Source organism: Aythya fuligula, chromosome 4, assembly GCF_009819795.1.
Source record: "Aythya fuligula isolate bAytFul2 chromosome 4, bAytFul2.pri, whole genome shotgun sequence".
Classification (NCBI taxonomy): domain Eukaryota; kingdom Metazoa; phylum Chordata; class Aves; order Anseriformes; family Anatidae; genus Aythya; species Aythya fuligula.
Window position 1 is genome coordinate 76,773,328 of NC_045562.1, and position 20,597 is coordinate 76,793,924.

The following is a 20,597-nucleotide window of genomic DNA, read 5'->3' on the forward strand; positions in this document are numbered from 1 at the left end:
CACCTCCCTCACATGCAGGCTGAGATGGGCCTGGGCAGAGCTCGCTGATGGGGCTGTTCCCACAAGGCCTCAGGGAGGGGGCTGATGTTTTCCAGGTCAAATCACTCCCATGTGGAGCATTGCAAAATGCTCCAGTGTCAGTGTCCACATCTACTCCTTGGACATGGCTCTCTGGGTCACAGTGAAGGGGTCTTCAATGTCACGGCCAAGCCAGCTTACCATCTGGCAGGAGTAGCACAGCGCCAGCCCCGATTTGGGAGAGCCTGTGAGAAGGCTGCGTGTGCCTTCTGGGCCCCCTCCCTCCTTCCCTCCCCTGGCCGGCATCTCTGCGCCAGAGCACTGCGCTCCCACGCACGCAGCGGCCCCTGGGGACCCGACGGGCCCTCTGTTGCCTGGCCACGCTCCCTCCCTCCCTGTCCTCTGCAGCTGGCGGCCAAGAGCCTGTCTGCACTGGGAAGGAGCAGCCCAGGCTGTGCTCGCCTTCCTGGAAGAGCCCTGCTCCGCTCCAGCCCCAGCGCCCCTGCCAGCAGCTGTGGGAGGCAGGGAGCTGCTGGGGCTGGGGGGCCGGAGGGGCTGCATCAGGGCCCCGCTCCAGCATCAGGAGTGCAAGCATCCAGCCAGGCCGTGCCCGTGGAGGGGCTCCCGAGCCCTTGTGCACCCGTCATTTTTAGGTGATGAAGGAAGCACAGTTCCTTGGGGGTGCTGCGGCAGAGGGCGGCTCAAAGCACTGCTCCCTGCGTGCCCGTGCCTCCCACGCGGAGAACAGGCCTCCTTTCAGGCTGGCCCTGGCCTCACCAGTGGAATTTGTTCCCCGGCAAGCCCCAGCCGTGGGGAGGGGCAGCCACTCGCAGGGGAAATAGCACAGACGTTTCTTGCATAGCTGTTCCGGCAGCGCTGACCGCAGCGCTTTCCAGTGCTGGAGCCAGGGCCTGCCCGGTGCCAGCTGCCCCTCTCCTCCCCTGGTCTGCCCCCAGCAGAGCCTGGAGCTGCTCCTCTGCACTGCTCAGACACAGGGCCAGAGCCTCTGGCTGAAGGACAAGAGCTGCAGCAACTGAGCTGTCTTTCTCCCTTTCACGTGTCTGGTGTCCCGATGTGTGCGCAGTCTCCCTGACTCCGTGGGGCTCTGCTCCATCCATGTCAATCCCTGTGGGGCTGCTCCCTTCGAGGCAGCCCAGCTCTGCTGTGAGCTTGCACTCCCTGCGGTTCACAGCCCTGCGGGGCTGGTGGAAGGTCATGCTGCTTGGGATTCCTGCTACATGACATCTGCATTGCATCTGGCACAGGGGAAACAACGCTTCACCACATCCATGCTGCGCCAGGGTGGCCCCATCTGCTCCTGCTGCTGTGGGCCTCCAGCAGCTCCGTGGGGCTGCGTGGGGCCAGTGCCGCTGCTGCAGCCTCCGGCAGCCCCTTCCTCCCCCCTGTGCGGGGGCAGCTCCCACACACCGTGCCGGACAGCCTGGCCGTGCTTTACCCCCGAGTTACCAGGCTCTTCTTTCCACCCCAGAGAGGACCCAGCACCCCTTGAGGAAATAGAACAGACAACTTTATCAAGAAAATAAAATTACAACTAAGGAATGAGAGTGGGAGCTGCTGCTGGGCAGCCAGAGGCAGCACTGCCCGTGCAGGGCGGCCACAGCGTCCTGGGGAACAAGGGGCTCCTGGGGCATGACAGAGGCTGGCCCTGAGCGGGGCGGTCCCCAGGTGGGCAGAGGGTCCTGGTGCCAGCAGAGGGCAGAGCCCAAGAGAAGGCAGCTCAGGGCGACAGGAACTGGGCTGGGGGAGCAGGAGGGGGTGCAGTGGGGTGGTGGGGACGGGGAGCGGGGGGAGCACGGTGCAGCAGGAGGAGGCGCGGGGCCTCCCTGGACCGTGCCCTGGTGCCGCAGCCCAGGAAGGGGGCGCAGCGTCCGGCCAGTGTTTGGGGCAGTGCCCCGGGCCGCCGGTGCCTCCAGCCCTGGCTCCCCGGTGGTGAGTCCTGGGCAGCCCCCAGAGCAGTGCAGGGCTCGGAGGTGTTGGGGGTGAGCCCCCCACCAGCTTCCTCCTGCACGTGTGGGGCAGAGGAGGGAGATGCCCATCTCCCCGGGGCTCCTGTGTCTGGGCCCTACGAGATCTGGTTGTTCAGCTGGCCCGGGTACTGCTCAAACCGCTTGCTGGCCTCCTCGCTGAGCGCGTCGCCTGGGCGGCAGAGGACAAGAGCTGTCAGCTCCAGTGCTGTCCCGCCAGTGCCTCCGCCCTTCCCCAGCCTCCCCCGGCACCCCAGCCCCTGTCCCCGATGCCTGCCCGTGCCCCCAGCCTGCCCCCAGCCCCTGCTGCCTCTGTCTCGGTCCCCCCCACGACACCCCCAGCCCCACCGTGCCCTCGCCTCAGCCCGTGCTGCGTCCCTGGGCCGTTACCGATGTGGCAGCTGTGCACCCAGATACGGTGCCCGTCGTACTTGCAGTTGCACTTCATGGCGTTGTTGGTGAAGTCGCTCTCTGCCACCTCGAAGTTGGGGTTAATGACGACCTGTGGGGCGCTGACAGTGAGGCGCTGCGGGCCCCTGCCCCAGGCCCTGCAGCCCCTCACCATGTCAGCTTGGCCCTCCCAGCCCAGCATAGCAGCTGCCCGGGGTACGGCCCCAGCACGGCCCTGTCTCCCTGGCCGCAGTGGGATGTGCTGGAGGGCTCTGAGGAGCTGGTGGCCCTGTCACTGTGCCCCATGTGCCCAAGAGCAATATTTCTTGGGGCAGGAAATAGCTTTCAGGCCGCAGCAAGCCTGAGCGGGTTCCACGCGAGCCCTGCACAACTCTAGGCCCTGGGATAGGCACAGTCCCTCCGTGCCGTGGCTCCTGGGGCCAGGCACCCTGTCCGCAGAAGGGCCAGCAGCGTGCTGAGGACCATGGGGCAGAGGCAAGCTCCAGAGCCCTCCTAGCCCCATGGCACAGCCCGCGCTGGGTGGGCTCTCCAGCATGTCCCAGGCAGTACTGCTCAGGGGGTGTGAGAGGGGCAGGGGGCACAGCTGCAGCACCTGCAGGATGTAGTTGCCGGGCTTGACGTCAGTGATGTCGATCCACTGGCAGTCGATGTCGTGCCGGTACAGGTCCCAGCAGCCCACCGTGATGCCCTGCTCCCCGAAGTTGGCACACTCATACCGCTTGGCCACATCTGCAGGCAAGAAGAGAGCACGGCTCATCCCTGCTGCAGCCCCCTGCACAGGGGGGACACGGCAGGGACAGTGCCCCACAGCCTTGCGGTTCCCACCTTCTTCACATTCTGTGTCCTCAAGGCAGAAGCTGGCCTTGTGGCCCTCTGCCACCTTGGTGCCATTGGGAGTCAGGATGTCGTAGTGGGTGAAAATGTCCATGCTGTGGTAGTGCCTGTGAGAGAGCCCGCAACGCCCTTCTGCACCACTGCAACCCTCAGGGAGGGCCAGAGGTGGAAGCAGCAGCCGAGGAAACCCACAGAGCAAGCAGGAGACAGGTCCCCCACCTGCCCGTCCCCTCAGTGCTTGGGAAGGTCCCCACAGCCCCTGCTCTGAGGCCACAGCACTGCGGGGCTAGGGCAGAGCTCAGCCTTGCCCTGGGATGGGACACGGCTGGCCCCAGCCAGGTGGCCTCGGCAAGGGGAGGCTCAGCCCCTGCACAGCCTGCAGCCCCGTCCTTGCTCCCAATAGCCCCAGCCCCAACACCACTGAGCCAAAACTGGGGAAAATGACACGGGTCCCTGCACCACCCTCCCCCTGCCCACCAGCAGCACCACCGCCCTCCTGCTGCCCACAGCCCCAGCCCCGGCCGTTCCCTGCACGCACCGGTGGCACTCGTGCCAGACCCAGGAGTGGCGGCCAGCCTTGGGGCGGAAATCGGCCCGGCCGTTGTTGTGGATCTGGGAGGAGAAGCGGAGCAGGCGGCGGTGCCCGTAGGGCCAGTTGGCCAGGCGGGCCGAGCTGGAGAGGCAGTTCTCCTCGGCGGCACAGTACAGCATGTGCAGCGGCCGGTCCTCGATGTACGCCGTCTCCTGCACCAGCGGCGCATGCAGCAGCAGATCGGAGGCGGCTGGGGAGCAGGCGGTGGCTCAGGGACAGCTGGACACACTGCTGCGCAGCGCAAGCAGGGCTGAGCCAGCCAGGTGAACATATACCCCCCCCCCCCCATCAGCTGGCACAGGCCGACCCCACAGCACCCACCACCTGTGGAGCCCCTTGCCCACAGCTTCTGCCTCTGCAGCCCCTGACCCCACGGCCCCGTGCCCGCAGTCCCCATCAGCGCTCACTCTCAGAGCAGATGACGCCTGCGGCGAAGCGCGTGCCTGTGTTCCTGCAGCTCAGGCTGCTGCCGTGGTGCTGGCAGTGGCTCAGGGACATCTCGTGGCCAGCGCACTTCACACCGCTCAGCACCATCTCCGTCACGTTGCTGGCATCCCAGTACCACGTCTCCTGGGGTGGGTGAGACAGGCTGGGCCAAATGCTGTGGGTGACCCGGCTCAGACGCACTCTGCCTCGGTGTACCCTGCCCACCCACTCAAGCTGCCCCCACAGGTCCTATGGCACAGAGGGGCCACGTCCCATCACCCCTCTCAGCCCCGGGGCCATCAGGGAAGCGCCGGTGTCTGTGCTTGCCAGGGCATCACCAGGCGCCTCCCCGCCGGCACCTACCGTCACCGCGTGCAAGGAGTAGCCCAGGCCAAGCTGGCGGCAGGCCACCATGGCCTCTTTGGTGGTCCAGCCATCGCTGCACACCGTGCCCCACTTACTGCCGCGCTTCACCTCCACGCGGCCCTCGAACGCCGTCCTCCCGCCGGCTAGGCGGATCTGTGGGGAAGTCCTGGGGCCGTGAGCGTGCACCCCGCACTGCACCGCCCCCCGCCACGTCCCCGTCCCCGTCCCCGTGTCCCCATCCCCGTCCCCACGGAGCAGTGGTGGTGGCGGCTCGCTGCCCTGGCCAAGCTGGCGCTAGCACCTACTTGTAAGCCGTGGTTAGCGAATCCCAGACCCAGCTGGCGACAGACCACCATCGCCTCCAGCGTACCCCAGCCTTCGCCGCAGACCAGACCCCAGCGGAGCTCGTCCCCGTCGCCAGCCCCCACCGCCACCTCGACCCGCCCCTCGAAGCGGCTCCGACCCCCGCTCAGCCGAATCTGCAGAGAAAGGCAGTGGCAGCGTCATCGGCAGCATGAGCGATGCTCCTGCTGCTGGGGCCGTGTCCCACAGCGCATCCTGCCCAGGCAGCTGGGGCCACCCGGCAGCACCTGGACAGACCCCGGGGCCAGGGCGGCACGGCATGAAGGAGGAAGCAGACAGGAGCTGAGCAGAGCCAGGCACAAGTTTTGGTGAGCTGGGAGCTCACCAAAAATGGCACTTTTGGGGCCAAAACTTTGTGGGTTTAGGAAGTGTGTACCAAAGCAGGGAAAACAATTCATTTCAAAATGTGTTCTCATTTCAGAAATGACAAGCGTGAGTGTTAAAAAGGTTAAAAAGCCCAAAGTGGATGAAATGAGACGCTAGGTCAAAGGACGGTGCTGCTCCATTTGCTCATTTCATCATCAGTTTAAAAAAAAATCTCTCTTGCTTGGCCCACAGCGATTTTTTTTCAGGTGCTTCACCAGGGAGCAGCTGGCCACACCACTGAGCAGGGGGCACCACAGAGCTCTCAGAGCCCCCAGGGCCTCCCTTCCACCACCCTACCCACAGGGGCAGTTTGGGACTCCAGTCCCCAGAAATCCCCAACCCCTCCTGGGCAGCCCTTTCCCCAGATCGGGAGGAAACAACAATGGGGTGCAGTACAGGACAGACGAGGGGACATCCCATGTCAGGTCCCATGGGCTCCCTGGGCTCAGCAGGTGACACAGGCACCGCCGTGGTCCCTCAGCCCCCCACTCCATGGCCCCGATGCCAGGAACCCCACGGATGTGCAGCCCCCACCACAACACGCACCAAGTTCTCGTAGCCCATGTAGGGGATGTTGCAGCGGACGGCTGCATCCTCTGTGTGCTTGCAGTCCTCCTGCGTGATGTTCTTGAAGGGGCAGCTCCAGAGGGACTTCTCGGTGCCCAGGCACTGCACCTCGTTCAGGTGGATAGGCCCTGTCCCTGCAGAGAAGCTGTGGGGCTCAGCGCCCAGCCGCACCATCCCTCACCGCAGCTGCCCTTGCTCCCCTTCCGGCACAGCCCTGCCCTCCCCAAAGGACCGAGCGGCTGCAGTCCCCCGGGATGCTCCGGACAAGCCCTGCACCACGTGCTGCCCGCAGCTGCAGCGACAGGCCTGGCTGTGGCTCGCCCAGCGTGGCCATCTGAAAGCGATGCCTGGCCCAGAACCCTCACCTTGGCCCATGCGTGCCCCAGTGAGGGCTTCCTTGGCGCTGCCGAAACCCAGCTCACGGCACACCACACTGGCTGACAGCAGGTTCCAGCGGTCATCGCAGACTGTGCCCCACTCGTTGCTCTTGAGCACCTCGACGCGACCCTCCCCGGCCTTCGCACCTCCCTTCAGCCGGATCCGCAGCTGCGGGGCAATGGGGTCAGGGCATGGCAGGGGACAACGTGGGGCAGCACAGTGTGGCACAGCATGGCAGACACGGTGCGGCACAACGTGGCACAGCACAGTGTGGCATGGCACAGCGGTGTGCCACGGCACAGCACAGTGCAGCACAGAGGTGGCTGTGACGTGCAGGGACAGAACGCTGTCCCCACCTCCTGCCCCAGGGACACCGTACGCCTGCTCTTGGCCCAACCTTGGGCTCAGAGCCCTGCAACAGGGCAGTGGCCATTGTGGGCCACCACAGCACCGTACAGCCACCCTGCAGGGCTCACCTGGCCCTGCTGCTGCTGGCGCTGCTTCTTCTTGTGGGTGCTGCCAGAGGTGAAGAGGGGCCCAGGCAGGCAGCTGACAACAGCGGGCATGCCGGCCCCGCAGGCTGTGGAGGTGTTGCCCTGGTAGAACTGGAAGGTGCACATGGAGAGGTGCACCTCTGTCCCCGTGCAGGACACGGAGTGCAGGCGGTAGTTGAGCTGCTGCCGCTCCGCGAACAGCCTGCAAGGAGAGAGCACAGCCTGCAGCACAGCCACCGGGAGCAGAGGTGTCAGTGGTTGCCCCCCCTGCGGCTGCACCGTCCCTGCCCCTCACTCCGTCCCCTGGCTCCGTCCCCTGGCTCCGTCCCCGGCGGGATGCGCTGTGCCCCGGGGGTGCCCACCAGTTGCCAGCCCTGCCCCTGTCCCAGCAGCACAGGGACACGCGTGGCTCCAGCAGCGCTGAGCAGGGCTCCAGGCACTCGGGCTGCCCACTGGAGCCATTTACCTCTTCCTGGACCCTACGTCCTCCCTGCGCTTTTGTTTAGGCTGAGATTTGGAGGCCAGCCTGGAAAACAGAAAACAACCATCAAGGAGCCCGGGGCCCCAGGCTGTCACCTCTCCCTGGAGACTGAGCTTGGCATGCGTGCCCCTGGCGATCCTCATGCACATCCACTTCGTGTCATGCGTGGGTGCAATGGCATCATCTGCTGCCAGCAATATGACACAACTGCCCTCCACAGCAATGATGCAGTTTCCTGCCCACATCCCGCCAGGAAACTGTGACAGATGCAGCAACATCCCGTGCTGCTTTGACACACAGCAGAAGATCAAACACCAGTGGCAATGATTTGATCTGTCAGGTGCAAGTGAGGTATGCCCCTGTCCTCATCCAGACACCAGACAACGTCACTGTGCTTTGCTCCAAGGGGAGCAGGACACCTAGCAAGCACGGCGCCAAGCTAGCGGTGCATGTGGACAGTGCTCTCCCCGAAGCCATGGGGATGGTGAGACACTCTGCGAGCTCACCGCACCCAACTTCAGCGCGGGGAGTACCCTGGGTTCACACTGAGCAGCACAGAGAAAACCGTAGAATGCTGGTGTGTTGTGTTTCCCCACACACACACCAAAAATGGTTTGTTTTGCTTGGTGGGGAGGAAGACGCTGAGCACAGCCAAATCCCCAGGGACCAGGAGAAAAGAGTGACAAAACAGGGCAGGGGACTGCAAGCTCCCCAGAAACTAGGGATAAGGCAAAACCAAGCCTGGCAGCTGTCCTGCCAGCCTACAGCACATCAGTGTCAGCCCACGCAGCCCAGTGAGCCCCGTGACACAGCGCACGACAGTCAGGACGAGGGTTCACACAAATGTTCAGAGGACATCAGCACCCATCAGCACTCCTGAGACCACAGGTAGATCCTGTGCCCAATGCTGGGTCTTCTGATACAAGAAAGATATCAGCAAAGTGGAGCGAGCCCTGCAGACAGCACCGGGACAGCCAGGGACTGGCAGAGAAATGGGAAGCCGGGCTGCTGCCTGCAGCCTGGTGATGATTTGGCTCCAGGGGCTCAGGCAGCCCCCAACCTGCACCCACAAAGGGCTGTCAGGAAGCCGGAGCCAGGCTCTTCACGGCTGCTAATGACAGGTGCACAAGTGAAAGCAGGCAAAAAGAAGAGGGTCACACTAGTTGTAAGGAAAACTTTCCCCATGAGAGTCACTCAGCATCAGAGCAGAGTCTACAAGGCTGTGGGATCTCTGTCCTTGTCTTTCAAAAGCCAGCTGGATGAAGCCCTGAGCCAGCCCACAGCGCTGCAGGAGATGTTGGACCAGAACCCCGAGGTCTCTTCCAGCCGGGATTACCCATTACCATCACCCCATGCAGGCTGCAGACGTGCAGCCTGAACAGCTCAGCCCAGGCAAACCAGAGCTTGGCTCCTGTGGCAGGCAGAGGAAAGGGAGCGGATCGCTGCTTACAGACGTGGCGCAGCATTTTGCCCAGTGCCACGTGGATAATGCCTGCTCAGTGGGAAAGAGGTAGAGGGCACCAACCAGACAAAGCAGCAGCAGCAAGTTGCAGCAAGAGGGATGTGTGAGTGGGGCTTTGAGGAGACCCCCACAGGCTGACCCCATCTGGATTCCCACCACCAGCACAGGCAGAGCTACAGGAGCTGGGGACGGTGCCCATCGACGACACAGTGCTAGGAGGTCACAGTGAAGGACTTGGGATGGGCCAAGAGCACATGGGGCACCTTCAGCACCACGGGGATGGTGGGACCGAGCTGAAGCAGGGCAGGGGCAGAGCAGCTTCTCCACATGATGGGCTCAAGCGAGAGGTACCATGCAACAGCCCAGGGAGGATGGGCTTTGGATGGCTTTGGAAGTAGCCTGGGTCTCTGCACCCACTGCCAAATCCGTCAGCAGCAGTGCAGGGCCAGAGGGAAAGGGCAGCCAGACTGTCCCTGGGGTCAGGCAGAATGGCAGCAAGAGCGAGTGGGCAGACGGTGCAAGAGATCCCGGGCAGGTGCAGCACCTGGGACAAGACCTACCAAACCACGACCATCAGCCCAGTGCACAGCACCACCAGCACCACCATGCCCACTGCCCTGGTGCCCAGCACCACCAGCACTGCTGAGCAAGCACTTTAATGCCCGCGCCATCCCACCCCACGGGGAATAGGGAAGTGCGCAGCCTTTCCAGCTTCCCCACTGCCACTTTCTGCAGAAAGCAGCCCATTCCTGCAGTCCACTCTCCCTATCCACCAGGAGAGAGAGCTCCTTTCCGAGGCTTCCCTGTCCCCGCAGGGCTGCAGCACAGGGCACCGCAGCCCTCCCCATGACTTCCACCAGGACCCTGCCCACAATGGGTCTGCTCTGCAGACACAGACCCTGCCCACTGTGTGGGACAAGGCTGCTTGGCCTGGGGCACCAGCAGCCTAGGAGAAAGAGCATCTCTCATGGGGGACAGGGGACCCCAGTGCACCCAGAAAGGTCCCACTGGAGTGGGCTCTTCCTGCCCAGCACACCACAGGCTGCTCTGTCCAGATCCGCTCATGCCAGGATCCGCTCGGACTGCAGAGACTGGCGGGACAGGACAGCCCGGCGCTGCCCAGGGCTCAGCAGACGGGGCGCCCCAGCCCCTTACCTGCTGCCCAGCCTTGGGCTCCGTCCCTTCGTCCTGGCTGCGCGCTTCAACCGCCTGCAGGAGCAACACCCTGGCTGTGCGGTGAGGGGTGCGCACAGTGCTGGGAACCGCACCGCGGGCAACACACCCACACCTGGACCCCTCCCTTGAGTCACAGTGCTGTGGCAGCATCCCTGCCTGGCTCACGACAAACCACCCTGGGCACAGGGACCCCCTCACTCCCTACGAGAGGGAAATGTGGAGGTGCACCACTGCCGGGGAGCAAAACTTGCCCTCTTGGTCAGGCTCTGCAGTGGTGCATGGGGAGAATGGTGGCCCCAAGCCATGCCACGGACCCCCAGCTTGGTTAGCTAGTGCCCAAATGGCCCATGGAGCTAGGGCTGGGTGAACTGCAGGGACGGGAGGGATGCTGGGGAGCCTCAATGCCCAACAGCAAGCTCCCAACTGTCCCCCCAGCACTGCCCCTAGCATTCCCCAGTGCTGCTCCAACACCCCAGCCACACGGGACTCCTTGCCAGCCCCACTCACTTGTAGAAGTTCCTGTTCACCTTCTTCTCTGCAGGGAAGCCCATCATGCCACAGATGACACGGCTGTTCTTGGTGTCCCAGCCCTCGTCGCAGATCTGTGCCCAGCCATCCTTGTAGCGCACCTCCACGACACCCTCTGTCACTGGCAGCCGCCGCCGGGCCCCTGACACCACCGGCCGCAGGCGAACCTCCTCCACGTGGCTCTGCTCTGTCTGCAGGGCAGGGGTCACCCCAGGCTTGCTTGGCACCCCGCTCCCTGCCAGCCCAAGGATGCCCTGCAGGAGGGGGGGGGTCCCCAGACCCATGCGGGGAACAGGGACAGGACGGTCCCATCTCCAATGGCCCAGGGTAGCCAAGTACCTATCCCTGTCCCTGGTCCCTCAGGTCTATTTCCAGGACTGCAGCCAGGAGAGCCAGTGCTGCCATCCCTTCACCTCAGAACCTTGTATCCAGACCCCAGCCCAGGCACCCTCCCAGGGCAGGACGGCAGCAAAGGGTACTGGATGCTGGACACAGCCTGCAGGACATGGCTCCAGCACCTCTCTCTTGGTGGGACCCCAGCTAGCGCATGCCCAGAGCTGCGCCATGTCCCCACACCCCAGGTGTGGTCTGAGAAACAGCCTGGAAGAGAGATAGAGGGGAGTGGCCACACATGCCAGCTGAGTGCAGCGTGCAGCAGCAGGTCTGGGACCAGGGCCCCTGGCAGACAGGAGACAGGGGAATACAGTCTGCAGGGGCACGGGACAGCCACAAGGGAAGGAGCAGCTCAGGATGACCAGGGGATGCCCAGGGGATGCCGTGGCAGTACTGCACTCCATGTGGGGCAGGATTTGCCTGCTGCAGGGCTGCACATCACAGCCCCTCTTCCCCACTGGCAGGCACAGACGGAGGGCACTGCGGGTCCTGCACGCGGGCACCTGCTGGGCTGCAGTGAGAAAGCTGCCCCCAGCCAGGCAGGGAGGTCAAAAGCCAGGCAGGGCTGCCCCAGACACAGCACCCTCACCTCAATGACGTTGGAGTCCTTGAAGCCTGGGATGCGCTCGTCCTTGCAGATGACTCCTGCATCTTCCTCGTGGCTGCAGTCACTGTTCCCCCAGCCACGGTGTTTGCAGTCCCCAATGCTCTTCTCACCTCCCGCACAATTCACGTTATCCAGCCAGATCCGCCCTGCCACATGCCAGGGCCAGAGGTGAGAGGGAACCAAGCCCACGCAGCAGCCCCCAGGAGCAGGGAAGGTGCCAAGGCCACACAGACATGTAGCAGGCACATGGAGATGAGGCTGGGGCAGCCCTCCCTTGGCACAAAGCTGGGGCCAGACATGCAATGAGGGAAAGCCTGAGTGTGGGAGCAGCTGGTAGGGAGTCTCTACAGCACCTGGGGCCTGTATGGCATCTCGCCTGCACGCAGCCTGCTGCCCCTCTGCATGTGTCCTCAGCAGCACAGCGCTGCAGCCACCTGCACCACCCGGGGCATGCACAGCCCACTGTCATAGTGCGTGCATCCTCCCTAAGTGCTGGGGACACACATGCACACACACGCACACACACACACGTGGAGTTTCCAAGTCTGCTTTGCACATGCACGCACACGCAGGCACACACACACACGCACATCCACGCTGCCAGGCACTCTGCAGACATGGGGCCCTGCTGTCCCCCACACCAGCCTCGTGCAGCACACGGCTGCGCCTCTTACCAACGCCTTTGCCGTACTTGGCGCTGTGGGCCCAGCCGGTGGCAGCCACGAAGCCGAGGTGCCGGCACAGCACGTGAGCGTTGGCCAGCGTGAAGTCGTCATCGCAGATGGTGCCCCATTCATCGTTGTAGAAGACCTCGATGCGGCCCTCGTTGTGCTTGCGTGGGTAGCCAGCCAGCCGAAACTTCAGCTGGGGCGTGGGGCTGCGCGTGGGGCCCGGAGGGGTGGGCTGGGCGCTGGCCCCCCACAGCCACAGCCCCCCCAGCAGCACCAGCAGCTCCTGCCACGTCCACGTGCTGTGGTGTCCCATGGCGGCGTGGCCCTGTGTGGGGAGACAGTGTCAGGGCAAGCAGGAGAACCGCATCGTGCCGCAATGCCAGCTCGGCCCAGTGCCTTGAGGTGAAGCCCCCCACTCCTGCACAGCTCTGCCGGGTGCCAGCACGCCCGTGTGTCCCGTCCCCAGCCGGGGACAGCCCCTGGCCACCGCCCGCCTGCCCCCCCAGCCCCGCTGCCCCCCAGCCCCGCTGCCCGCCATCCCCGGCCCCTCGCCCCGCTGTGCTGCTGGCTCACATTTCCCGCGCTGAGAACGACAGCAGATGTGCCAAGCAGATGTGCATCACCTCCAGAAAGGAGGGGCACCGGCTGCTGGAGCAGAGGTGCTGGGACAGGGCCAGGGAATGGGGGGGAGCCTGGCTGGGCTGGCAGTGGACCTCGGTGCGCCACCGGCTGAACAGCAGCTGGGGCCAGAGCTGCTGACCAAGGGGCTGCCAAGCCACGCTCCTGCCCACTGTCAGGAGCGACGCAACCAGAGCCGTTTACATCTCTCCCTGTGAGGCATTTTCTCCAGCCCTTCAGTAACATTTGTGGTTCCCTGAGAATACCTGTGGGAGATGCGGTATTCCTGCACCAGCCTCGTTGACAAACAATGGTGAAAACGTTTCTCTGTAAACCTCCTTCACCCTATTCCCAAGTCTGCCGCCAGGGACCACCTTAACCCTCTCAGCGCCGCACAGCCTGGGACCAGCATACCTGTGCAGGCAGCACCAGCACTGCTCCAGGCTGGGCTGGCGGCGTGTTTGGCGGCACAGCACCAAGGCACAGCGAGCTGCACAGCACCAAGGCACGGCGAGCCTCCTGCCACAGGGCTGCAGCCCCACACCTTGCCCCCAGCCGGCCCGTTGCACAGTGCCCCCTCCACCTGGGAGCCCCTCCTGGGACAGGCCCAGCACCCAAACCCACCAGGAGCACATCCCACATGCCTCACTCACACAGGTTGTCATTAGATAACTAAAAAAATAAGGTCCAGCACAGTCACCTAAAGGCTGGGGTGATTTCAGGCTGATGTCGAGCTACAGGGCTATGCAGAAGGCAAAGCAAATGCAAGCCCTGCGCATGCTCCTGCTCGGGCCTGTGCCTCTCGCAGACAAGCCCCATGGTGCCGGCACACTTCCTCTGCCAGCCCCCGCCCCGTGCGCCCCATCCCCTGCTCCCTCGCAGCTCCAGCGTGCTGGTTTGATGGGGCCACAGAGCTGTCAGAGCCCCTTTCTTGAGGCGAGATACATCCCTGTGCTGCACTGGGACAATCGCCCTGTGCCTTGCCACCAGCACAGAGCCTAGGCTCAGGGACGGACCCACAGCCCCGTGTCCACCCATGGGATAGGTTTTCTATGGGAATCGGCCCTGCTCCTGCTCTGTCATGCCTCTCTTTTCCAGGTCACCACTCCAGCCTCCAGTGACTCCTGAACATGAAGCAGGGACAGGCAGACAAACCCTTCCCTGTGCCCATTGCCCCGGACACCTGCTGCCTCCTGCCCCTTCGGGCTGGGACACCAGCACGGTGCCAGCGAGTCCCAGTGCCTGCAGGGACATGCGAGGAGGGAGGGCGATGGCAAGGGGACCAACAGCACTGCTCCACGGCCAGCACAGACGTTGCAGCAGGAAGACGCCGACCCCTGTGGGGCAATCGCATCAACTCTGGCCCTGCTCTTTCCTCTGTCACATCTTGGGACGTGGGGGACACAGCAGCACTGATGGGGACAGCACCAGGCACTGGGGGTCAGGAATGCGCCCCATGAGCCCTTGGGTTTGCAGTGGCTGGCTCTGGGCTACCCGTGCCTCAGCTGCCTGCTTTGGCATTGCAAGAACAAAGTGAAGCCCAGCAGGAAGCATATTTGTGGGCAGGCAGCAGGAAAATGCTTTGCTGAACCTTTTAATCAGCCTGTTAGGCAGGAGAAAGGGGAGGGCAGGCACAAAGGGCCATCCCAGCTCTGCCAGCGGGGGCAGGCAGGGCAGGAGTGCTCCAGTCGTGTTTCTGCTCTGTCTAGAAAGCAGTGAGGGGATCAGTTTAACATCTCACAGCAGTAATAAAACGCTTCTTATTCTGTGCATCAGTCAGAGGGGACGTCCTGTCCTTCCCAACTGAAGCAATGTAAATCTGCAGGGCTACGCTGCGCCACACGTCACACACAAGTGCTTGCCAGCAAGTCTGGGCCCTCTCAGTGCTAATTTTAACTTACCTGGGGAGACTGTGGAATCTGCAAGCACACGTGGAGCTAAAGCTTCCCCCGCACTTGCACTGAACGAGGCAGGCAATCTTTGCTGGTGCTGACTGCAGGCAAGCTCCAGGCTGCTTTGCGACGGGGCCGATACAACACTAAAGGGCAGCAGCACAATTAATGCCAGTCTCCACAGTTCTGCAGAAATAGTCCATGTCACAAAGCTGGTGTGACCTTTTATGAGATCACAAGTTTGGTTAATTGAAGTAACTGTGTTGATACAACAGGCTGAGACTGGAAGGCATTCGATTCATCTTGCATGACCTTTTAATGAATGATTAGCACTCAACAAAATCAGTGCACCTTCTGCTAAGTGGATTAAAACTGGACACCTGCTGTAACTAAAATGTGGTTACAACTGGAAAGTCACCATTCAGTGGGCTCTCTGGTGAAGATCACATGCTTCTCAAAAGCAAAACCATGTCTGAAGGAGAAAAAAAGTCCTCTCCTGGTACAGTCTGCAAAGACTGAAATGGGCAGAGTGTGTAGATGGGGACAGACCTGGGTGGCCTGGCAAAACGGCATCACATAGACCATACCCTTGTCTAGAAGGAAATGTAAGGGCAAGAACAGAGCATGCAGGATCAGAGACCAGAACACAGCACCCAGGAAAGTGCTCGGTCTGTCTGTAGCCATAGAAGGCCAGTAGCAGGAGTGCCTTGGGACAGGGCGGGGATGCTCTGCTGCTTCCCTGTTGTGGTGCCCACAGCTCAGCCACCCCTGTCTTTGCATTCAAAAGCTCTCTGTGGATTTGTCTTCCTCACAGTCCTTCAGTTGCTTCTGAACCTGCTTAAATCCTACCACCCCTTTCTGTATTAACTACAGCTCACTGAAGGGGTCCTGCTGTCACCGCCTGCACTGCTCCTGGGTCACCGCTGTCCTCTGTAGAGGCTCCAGCGTCCCCTTCCCTACTTGCTCCCGCTGCCTCAGCTCAGCCTGTCCTCAGCCCCTGCCTTCTGCCCCCTGCCCTTGGTGAGGTCGGCACAAGCCTGCAGCACTTCCCACGTGCATCCAGGAGCGCGGTTAGGTTGGCAGCATGGACTCCCTGCGGGAAAAACGAGCCATTTTCCCATTCCTGTAACATCTCCCTCTCGCAATGCACTCTGAGGATTGGTGTCACAGACCTTGGGCTAACAGGGCTGGCATTGTCCAGATCATTTTTTCCACTTTCTTAAATGCCAGCAGTGCATTTGCTCCTCCAGCATGGTGACACTGCCCCATTTCCTTGCTCACTGGAAGCTTTGCTCCCGGACCCAAGTGCTGCTGTGGAAACAGGGAGCCCCCTGCCCGCCCTGCCCCAGGCAGCTGCGGCACAGTCCCACAGGCTTCCAACGGGGCAGATCTGCACTCAGCATCTCTTGATTTCAAGCCTGGGCCCTTCCCTGCAGCTCCTGTCTCTGGATCACTGCAACCAGAGGGCCAGCCGCTGACTCAGTCCAACGGGACCACAGTCCTGCCGGCTGGATCTGCTGCAGGCATGAGGTCTGTGCCAGGGCTAGGGGCTCTTTGGCAGGCACAGACAAGCTGGGGGTTGCCTGCACCCTGGAAGGGCTGATCTACCTGAGCGAGAGTCCTGAGGGGGCATCGCCCTCACTTCTCCCTCTGGCCAGAGGCAGGGGCACCCCTTTGTCCAGCCTCCTTGCGGCTGCTGGAGGCCGTGAGGGGACAGGCTGTTTGGTCCTGCTGGGAGCAAGGGGGCTGCCACCCCTCCAGCACAGGGGATGCTTGATGCGAGCAGCAGTACAAGGGGTGTCAGGGAGGACGCTAGCTCTGCTCCTAAGGACCAGAGATCAGCATGAACCTCACACATCCACTGGAGAACAGATGTGCAGGCAGCTGGGGGCATGGACAGGCAACACCTGTGGAGAGGGTCGGGGGCCAAGAATTGCCTGGGACAGGGATGGGTGCCCTGGCTGCCACTGTTACCCAGAAGCTGGGCACAATCCTGCCCAGACTCGCCTGCCCCAGGGCCCCAGGCACCCCACTGCTGGCTTCTGTCTGCAGCCACAAAGTCCCCTCTCTGACAGGGGTTTTGTGCAAGGCGCTCCTGCATTCCCCTGGCAGGTGAATGGGGCTCGGACACACACCCAGCTGGGGGGATGGGCTGGCCCCCAGCAAGCACCAGCCATAGATGCTGGAGAGCAGTCCAGGTCCTTGTGACTGCCCAGGAAACCTCAGGAAACACAGAATAACAGAATGGCTGAGGTTGGAAGGGACCTCTGGAGATCACCTAGTCCAACCCCCCGGCCAAGCAGGATCACTCAGAGCACGTTGCGCAGCATCACATCCAGGTGGGTTTTGAATGTCTCCAGAGAAGGAGACTCCACAGCCTCTCTGGGCAACCTGTGCCAGTGCTCTTTCACCCTCCCAATAAAGAAATGTTTTTTCATATTAAGCTGGAACTTCCCATGTTTCAGTTTGTGCCGTTGCCTCTTGACTGGCCCTGTCCTCCCAAAAGATATTTATACACATGGATAAGATCTTCTCTTGGTCTCCTCTTCCCCAAGCTAAACAGGCCCAGCTCTCTCAACCTCTTTTCATATGAGAGATGCTCCAGTCCCCTCATCACCTTTGTAGCCCTCCACTGGACTCGCTCCAGTAGCTCCATCTCCCTCTTGTACTGGGGAGCCCAGAACTGGACACTATCCTCCAGGTGTGGCCTCACCAGGGCTGAGTAGAGGGGCAGGATCTCCTCCCTTGACCTGCTGGCAACACTCGCTGTAGTGCACCCCAGGATAACATCGGCCTTCTTGGTCACAAGGGTGCATTGCTGTCTCATGGAATGTCCCAGCCAGGCATGTGCGAGGCCCCAGCCCCTTCATGGCAAACAGTAGGGATGGAGATGGTTGTGGGTACCTGAGTGCACGACAGAGCCGAGACCACAGGATCCACACCCCCAGCCCGGCTGCAGGGTCCCCTCTGTGCTGAGGGCAGCTCCATGTGGCAGCAGGAACTGTGGTACTGCTTGACCTGCTTCGAAACCAGCCCCACCACTCTGCCCCTCCCAGCAAACAAGGGCTCCAGTGCCCCACAGGAGCTGCACTCCCTAGCCCCAGTGCCCTCAGCATGGCTCTGCTCCCCCAGCATGGGGGCTGTGCCCTCCAGGGGCTCAGCTGTACCAGCAGAAGCGAGCAGTGGCAGCGGGGGAACCCCAAGTATGGGGATGTTGGCTCCGAGGCTGTGCTATTCAGAACCCACCAGGCACTGGGACAGGCCTTGGTCTGCCCCAGAAAAACCTTAGTGAATAGTAAACAGGCTTGGGAAGGAGCAGATGAAGCAGATACAGAGCAGGTCGGTGTGTTGGGTCCTCATGCATGCCAACAGCCAAGCACAGGTCACCTCCATGGCATGGGGACAAGGTCCCAGGCAGCAGCAGCAGGGAAGGGCCAGGCTGGGGTGGCACCACAGGAGTGGTATCTCTCAGCAGTGCTGCACAGGATGCCTAAGGCATGCACAGGGAGGTGCAGCAAAGCAGGCACTGACAGACTGGAAGGACTCGGAGAAGAGAGAGCAAATGACCGATGACCTGGGAAGCCTGCCAGCAGAAGGAGGAAGCAGCTCCCTCTGTTTATCCATCACTGGGAAGGTCAAGAGGTGATGGGATCACACTCTGACAAGGCCCATGCCGGGACATCCCTGAGAGCAAAGGGTCATGTCCCCAGCACAGGGGCAGGAGAAGGTCTGTTAGGTCCCATGGTTTCAGGCACTGGGCTCTGTTCCTTCCCCATCTCCCTGGGGCCCCAGCACACACAGGCCAGAGCCTGGCTTCCCGCACCGGCCCTTTCGCAATCCTGGCTGCCTGGACTGGCCTCCTTCGTCCTCCTGCTTCCCAGCAGCCCAGGGGTGCTGGAGCCGAGGGTTGTGACAGCCCCGCCTCACTGGGGCAGGACCGGCTGGACCTGCCAGCAGGGACCCCGCAGGATAGGAGGCACAGGAGAAGCACAGCGAAGTCCAGGGGCTGCAGGGCTCCCAGCTGAACTGCTCCCAGTGGCACCGAGGAACACCCCAGGGTCACCCCGGCAGCCCCACCACACTGGCAGGCTTAGTGACACCTCCCCACACCACCACCTCCTGGTGGGGCTGGCTGGGGGCTCGCTGTCACTGGCTGACCAGAAAGAAGGCTGCGTGCCTGTCCCCGCCGTCCCACTGCGTGTCCCTGTCCCAGCCAGTGATGGGGACACTGCTGTAGACGCCCCGGCACTGGGGCTGTCCTGAGTGCCAGCTGGGGACAGAGCACCTGAGTGCACTTACCAGGTCCAGCCCACTGGTTCAAGCAGTCCTGAGCCCTTTGGACTGTCTGATGTCCCCTGTTCTGCTGTCAGCCTTTAAGCCAGGGCAGCACACAGTGCAGCTCTTTGCAGTTCCTAACATCACTGGGTTTCCCCGAGACACAGCAGGGAGGTGGTTGCCAACTCTGCTCTCGGCTCCTCTGGGCTCTGGAGGGGCAGGCAGGAGGGGAAGACCCCAAAGGAATGTGCAGATGCTGTAGCCGTTGGCCACAGTCTCAACAGCCCAGCCAGGCTAGGATGCAAACCACGGGTCCAGGGGGGGGGCAGGCACCGCAGGGCAGGGAACCAGCCATCTCAGAGCTACTGAGAGCAAGGAGACCTGCCCCGCTGCCTGCCAACTCCTCTGGAGAGCAGCTGGGAGGATGCAGGACGTGCCCAGGCCCTCCAGCCTTCACGCCTTGCGTCCCTTCATCCTTCCTCTCTTCCAGCGAAGAAGCAAATTCCATCTTCATGGAAATCCTGAGTCTCCACCGCCCTTTGTAAACCACAGCTCAGCAAACGAGCCTCCTGAAGGCAGGCGCTGCTCAGCACGTTCAGGGCTCCGCGTGGCTGCGCAGCCCCGAGGCAGCACCCCGCTAACCTGCCGGGGCTGACGGGCACCCCTTCGCCTTCCCCTTCCCCTTCCCCTTCCCAGCAAGCGCGTGGGGAACGCACGCCGCAGCCGGACACAAACCTTTGCACCCCGCCAAACGCCGCCGCGCGGCACGGCGAACATGGCACAGCTCCCCCAGCCACGGCGCCGCCGGCACCGCGCACAAAGCAGGCTTTCTGTACCGGGCGCGGGGCACCCCCCGTGCGGCCGCCGGCTGGGGCAGCCCGTCCCGCCGGCACCGCGCAGCCGCGCCGGGGAACCGGGGGTCGGGGACGGAGCTGGAGCGTCCCGCGCAGTCACGCAGCCCTCGCGCGGGACGGCCCCACGCAGCCCCCATTCATCCCCCGCGCCGGCAGCCGCCCGGCCGCCCCCCGCCCGGCTCTGCAGCGCGCCTCGCGACCCCGGCCCGGCGCCCGCACCGCGCCGGGAGCCCCGCGCGAGCCGCGAAGCCTCCCACGCGCGGCCCCTCGCCGCGAGCCCCGGGGCCACGCGGGGCGCCCCAGGCACCCGCGCCCAGCGCCGCGCCCGCCGCCCCCGGCGCGCCCAGCCCCGCCGCTCCGGGCCGGTCCCGAGCCGCGCTGCCCGCCCCGGGCCCCGGGCCGTACCTCTCGTCCCCACGGGCTGCGCGGCTGCGGCGGCGCCGGGCGAGAGCGTCCAGCCGAGTGCCGGCGGGGCCGTGCCGAGCAGAGCCGAGCCGAGCCGCCCCTCTCCGCCCCGGCCCGCCCCGCGCAGCGCCCCAGTGTCCGGGGCCGGCCCCGCCGCCCCGGCCCGCGCGGAGCGGCCCCGGCCCGGCGCCCCGCACGGATCCGGCCGCGGCGGGGCCCCGCTGCCCCGGGGGGCTCCGCTCCGGGGCCGGCACCGGACCCCGGCACGGGGCCTCCAGCTCGGCCTTCTCCCTGCAGGGTCCCCGGCATTGCGCCCCCGCCCCGCGAGCACCGCGCTCCCGGCACAGCCCCCGGCGGACCCGGGAACGGGGACCGGGATGCAGACCCCCGCAGAGCAGCTCCCGGGCATGGAGCAGTGCATCCCGGTGAGGCACG

The 20,597-nt window shown here is 63.5% G+C and overlaps 1 protein-coding gene across 6 annotated transcripts; it reads right to left on the reverse strand.

Annotated features, from left to right (window-relative positions):
- Positions 1-1,587: 1,587 nt before the first annotated feature.
- Positions 1,588-20,219, reverse strand: LOXL3 (lysyl oxidase like 3). 6 transcript variants are annotated; one of them, XM_032187427.1, is made up of 16 exons: positions 20,163-20,219; positions 12,122-12,443; positions 11,430-11,593; positions 10,427-10,638; positions 9,899-9,952; positions 7,267-7,326; positions 6,783-7,002; positions 6,294-6,474; positions 5,908-6,062; positions 4,630-4,785; positions 4,248-4,410; positions 3,787-4,030; positions 3,240-3,355; positions 3,007-3,143; positions 2,394-2,505; positions 1,588-2,175 (listed from the first exon to the last, which is right to left on the reverse strand). In XM_032187427.1, the coding sequence occupies exons 2-16, from the start codon at positions 12,429-12,431 to the stop codon at positions 2,102-2,104; spliced, it is 2,358 nt and encodes a 785-aa protein (XP_032043318.1). In that variant the 5' UTR covers positions 12,432-12,443; positions 20,163-20,219; the 3' UTR covers positions 1,588-2,101. The 6 variants fall into 6 exon arrangements, with proteins under 6 accessions (XP_032043318.1, XP_032043312.1, XP_032043313.1 ...); XM_032187421.1 differs by lacking the exon at positions 4,630-4,785 and adding an exon at positions 4,938-5,111; XM_032187422.1 differs by lacking the exons at positions 4,630-4,785; positions 9,899-9,952 and adding an exon at positions 4,938-5,111.
- Between the last annotated feature and the right edge of the window lie 378 nt (positions 20,220-20,597).